This window comes from Propithecus coquereli, unplaced genomic scaffold, assembly GCF_000956105.1.
Source record: "Propithecus coquereli isolate 6110/MARCELLA unplaced genomic scaffold, Pcoq_1.0 Scaffold83, whole genome shotgun sequence".
In the NCBI taxonomy this organism is placed as follows: Eukaryota; Metazoa; Chordata; class Mammalia; order Primates; family Indriidae; genus Propithecus; species Propithecus coquereli.
In genome coordinates this window covers 113,771-117,887 of record NW_012154507.1, presented here as the reverse complement: position 1 = coordinate 117,887, position 4,117 = coordinate 113,771, and the positions used below count along the sequence as shown (strand labels likewise).

General features: G+C 35.2%; 1 protein-coding gene across 1 annotated transcript in view; it reads left to right on the top strand.

Moving 5' to 3' along the window:
- Positions 1–4,117, top strand: part of KIAA0586 (KIAA0586 ortholog) — a 159,967-nt gene that overhangs the window by 61,132 nt on the left and 94,718 nt on the right. The window contains exons 9-11 of the mRNA XM_012663732.1: positions 1,124–1,256; positions 2,509–2,729; positions 3,116–3,188. Coding sequence (XP_012519186.1) covers positions 1,124–1,256; positions 2,509–2,729; positions 3,116–3,188 — 427 coding nt within the window. The remainder of the gene's footprint in view (positions 1–1,123; positions 1,257–2,508; positions 2,730–3,115; positions 3,189–4,117) is intronic.

Genomic DNA, 4,117 nt, shown 5'->3' with positions numbered 1-4,117 from the left:
TTCTTGTTGTTTGTTAGTGATTTTTCTGGACTAATTCTGTAAAGTCTATATTCCTTGTCATGTGTACCCATGAAAGTCCCTTATTTTGTTAGCTTAGTGTGCTAACGATTGGAGAGAGATTTCCTTAACTACCTTAACTAACTGATAAGTCTCCTTCTTTTTGCCAGGGGGCTGTGTGTGTGTGTGTGTGTGTTTATGTATGTGTATGCGTTAGGGCATGCCTCCAGTGCTCTGACAGTTTATAAATCTGTCTTAGCCTGCACTTCCTACTTGCACAGAGCCAGATGTTAGAGATTAGGACTTTCTCAGTTCCTTCCTGGGTGTTCACACTGCCCTATATATGCATATGACCTCCCAGATTCCCAGGAATATGTTGGAATATCTCATTCCCTAGATTTTAAAAATTTATTGGCTATAGCCTTGTTTGCCTTAACTGGTATCATCACCTCGGGAAGCTGAGATGTTAAACAATTACCACTGTTTTTGAAAAATGCCCTGGATGTAGTATTTCTCACTGAGCAAGCTCTGAGTCAGGTCAAATAAAGACAAACTTTATCAATGAGACTTTTGTCCCATTTTGCTCCAAAGCATTCTACTCTTGTCAGTGATTATGAGGCTCTTGGTTTTCAGTGCTTACCACAGAGTTGGGAAAGGATCCTGAGAATGGGACAAGTTAAAAAAAACTTCCATCAAGCTTGCTGTTCTTACTCAGAGTCAGCCATTTTTCTTGAAGAAGTGTTCTTCGAATTGTTGCAATCCTTCCTTTAATTTCCAGAATTCTGAAAAATTTGATTTTGATGAATTTTGCTAGTGTTCTCGTGTTCTTATGGAGGAGCGCTCTTACTCCACCAATCTGGAAAAGCTTCTGAATGTTAGTTTCTTGAAAGCAAAACCTTTTTCTGCTCTTTGCCTGCTATGCCTAAACTTTCTGGTAAGATTAATTTTGTCTCTTGTGATATTCTATGTTTCATATGTTTAATTACATAACTGATAAATTTCATGGTACAATTTTAATAGTATACCATTTAGTAATGTATAACTAAGACTACACCAAAAATTTGTGTAATCAAATGTTTGTTGAATTTACAGTGATTTAGGAAACTTCTTTTCTAACTTTCTGTAGTACTGAAACTCTACCTTCTCAAAGATTTCCTTCCCATGAAGAGCTAGAAACAGCTAAAGTGACTATGCAGAAATCCGATGATGTTCTTCATGATCTCGGCCAACAGAAGAAAGAAACAAATGGCATGGTTCAGGTAAAGTGGGAATGATGTTAAAATTGATGATTAGTAAGGGTAAAATTATGAAGGAATAAAAAAGTTATAAAGATAGAAATTAGGAGAAAGGATGTAGGTAAGGCACTGAAAAAGACGTGTCAGTCAAGTCTGTTCCCTTTACAAAACTTTTCCAGAAGCCCTCACCAAGTGTTTCTGCTTATCACTCTTTGGCCAGGACTGAGGCTTATGGCCATCCTTTTGGCTTTCCAGCCTTTGTCGGAGAGGAAGGAATGGGGAAAGAGACCTGTGAATGGCCGTCTTTATCCAATCCACAATGCCTGCCATACATACCTAGAATACCTAGAACCATCCTGCTCTTATTTTGTTTTAGCTTTCTTCAGCAGATAGGGCTTTTATTGGCCATTGGCCTGTCTAGCACTGCTATGGGTTTTCCATCTCTATTTTATTTAACACTCATATTAATACTTCTTTTTTTAATTTTAAGTTAATTTTTAAAATTTTTTATTTGTTTTTTATTTCAGAGTATTACAGGGGTACAAATGCTTTGGTTACATAAATTGCCTTTGTACCGCCTAACAAGTGTGCCCATCCCCCAGACAGTGCACACTGCATCCGTTAGGTGTGGATTTACCTATCCCCTCCTCCCTCCTCCTCCCTCCCACCTGCCCGACACCTTATGAATGTTACTCCCCATATTTGCATATTAGTGTTGATCAATTAGTACCAATTTAATGGTGAGTACATGTGGTGCTCATTTTTCCATTCTTGTGATACTTAGAAGAATGGGTTCCAGCTCCATCCAGGGTAATATGATAGGTAGTTCATCATTTTTTATGGCTGAGTAGAACTCCATGGTATGCATATACCACATTTTGTTAATCACTCATGTATTGATGGGCATTTGGGTTGTTTCCACATCCTTGCAATTGTGAATTGTGCTGTTATAAATATTCGAGTGCAGATGTCTTTTTTATAGAATGTCTTTTTTTCCTTTGGGTAGATAACCAGTAGTGGGATTGCTGGATCAAATGGTAGTTCTACTTTTAGTTCTTTGAGGTATCTTCATACTACTTTCCATAGCGGTTGTACTTCTAGGATGGAAAAAACCCTTAACTGCCAAGTGTTCTTTTGTAACTCTTCAGTTAGGCAAATTGTGTCCTTAGAATTACTGGCATAGTGTATGGCCCCAACAATAATAATGGCTCTTGTTTGGATTGAAATAATCAAAGTGAGTTTTACACAGTAATTTTTTTGCCTTTTTTCTTTTAAGCCAAAAGAATCTCTGATCATGTTAAAGCTTGCTTATTTTCCTCAGAATTATGTTAAGCTTCAGACAACTCATATGACAAGATCTGTGTTGAAAGATGCTGAGAAGATTTTGAGAAGAGTACAAAACAACAAAAAAGTACTTGAGGAAAACCTGGAAGCTATTATCCGTGCAAAGGATGGAGCTGCAATGTACTCATTTATCAATGCTTTATCAACCAGCAGGTAAGACAGGGTTATTTATGAAACTGCCAGTTCTACTTAATTTTTTTCCTAAGCTCTACAGTTTGTTTAATGTGTTTTAAAATTTAGAAAAGCTTCTTTATTGCTTTTGAAGATGTGGAACTTATTTGGATATATTCATGGTGGTACTACTTTTTACTGATGGAAATTTTCCTTTTAATTTTTTCATTCTTTGGTATCTATCTTCTGGGGTCTACATGTGCTTTTCAAACATTTGATGAAAACTAATACCATTGGTTTTTGCTTTTCAGATGAAGGATATTGGGCTAAAGAGTAGATTAAAAACTAGAGAAGAATTAAATCTGATCCAGGTCCTGTTCTCAGGACATTAGTGCTAATTTAAGACAATTCATTTTTCTCTTTTGTAGAGAAATGTCAGAGAAGATTAGGATCAGAAAGACAGTAGATGAGTGGATCAAAACTATCTCTGCAGAAATTCAGGTATGTCTTGGGAAAAACTGAAAATTAAGTGAATTCTCAGAAGATAATGTTGATTCCCATTTATAAGTATCACACTTTTCTCAAAATACTTCTTATATAAAAGTCCACTTATAATTCTTAATTTTACTGTGTCACTCTTTATATTAATAATAAGTTTGGTTTTATTTAATAAGTACTTTATTTCATAAATTATATCATGGCTCTTATTTGGCGAATTGTTGGACAATAACTAAAATATAAATAATTTGAAAGAAAATTTAACAAAAGCATTTAGAAAAGAAAAGAATTAAACTTGCAAGGATGTTTCAAGACCACAGATTTAGAAGCATTGGGTCGCCAAAGTGAAAATAGCAAAGTTATTTAAAGGGAAAAAAACCCACTAAATTTCCAAGGTTACTAAGTTTGCAGAAGTCAGTTCCAAATGGAAAAACAGCCTCTTTTTCACATCCACAAAAGTCATGGTACATCTTCAGACAGCAACATTGCTAAAGTCTGGGAGTTGTTTTTATTAGGAGATCAGTAATTTTAAGGAAATTCTTAACGTTTTATGTATTTGAGGAAGCAGAACTCAACAGGGTACAAAGTACTTTTTTCCTGAATGTAAGGTATGCTTGTACGCTACTCACAATGGTAGCAAGGTGAATTATCAGTTCTGTTTCACAGCAATAAACACAGAAATATATTTTTAACCTTCATTGCTTAAGTTATATGTCTCTAATGCAGTTATGGAGAATTTATGTTAGCCGTTGTACGCTGCACCAGAAAAAAAATGAAGCATCAGAAGATTTGGAGTCTAGTTTTGGCTCTGCAGCCAACTGGTGATATATGTCACTCTATTACTATGAATTCCATGTAAAAATATGTTTGTTTAAACCTTCAAGTAATTTTAATTCATAAATACTTATCTCAGAGTTTTACTACAAAAATTT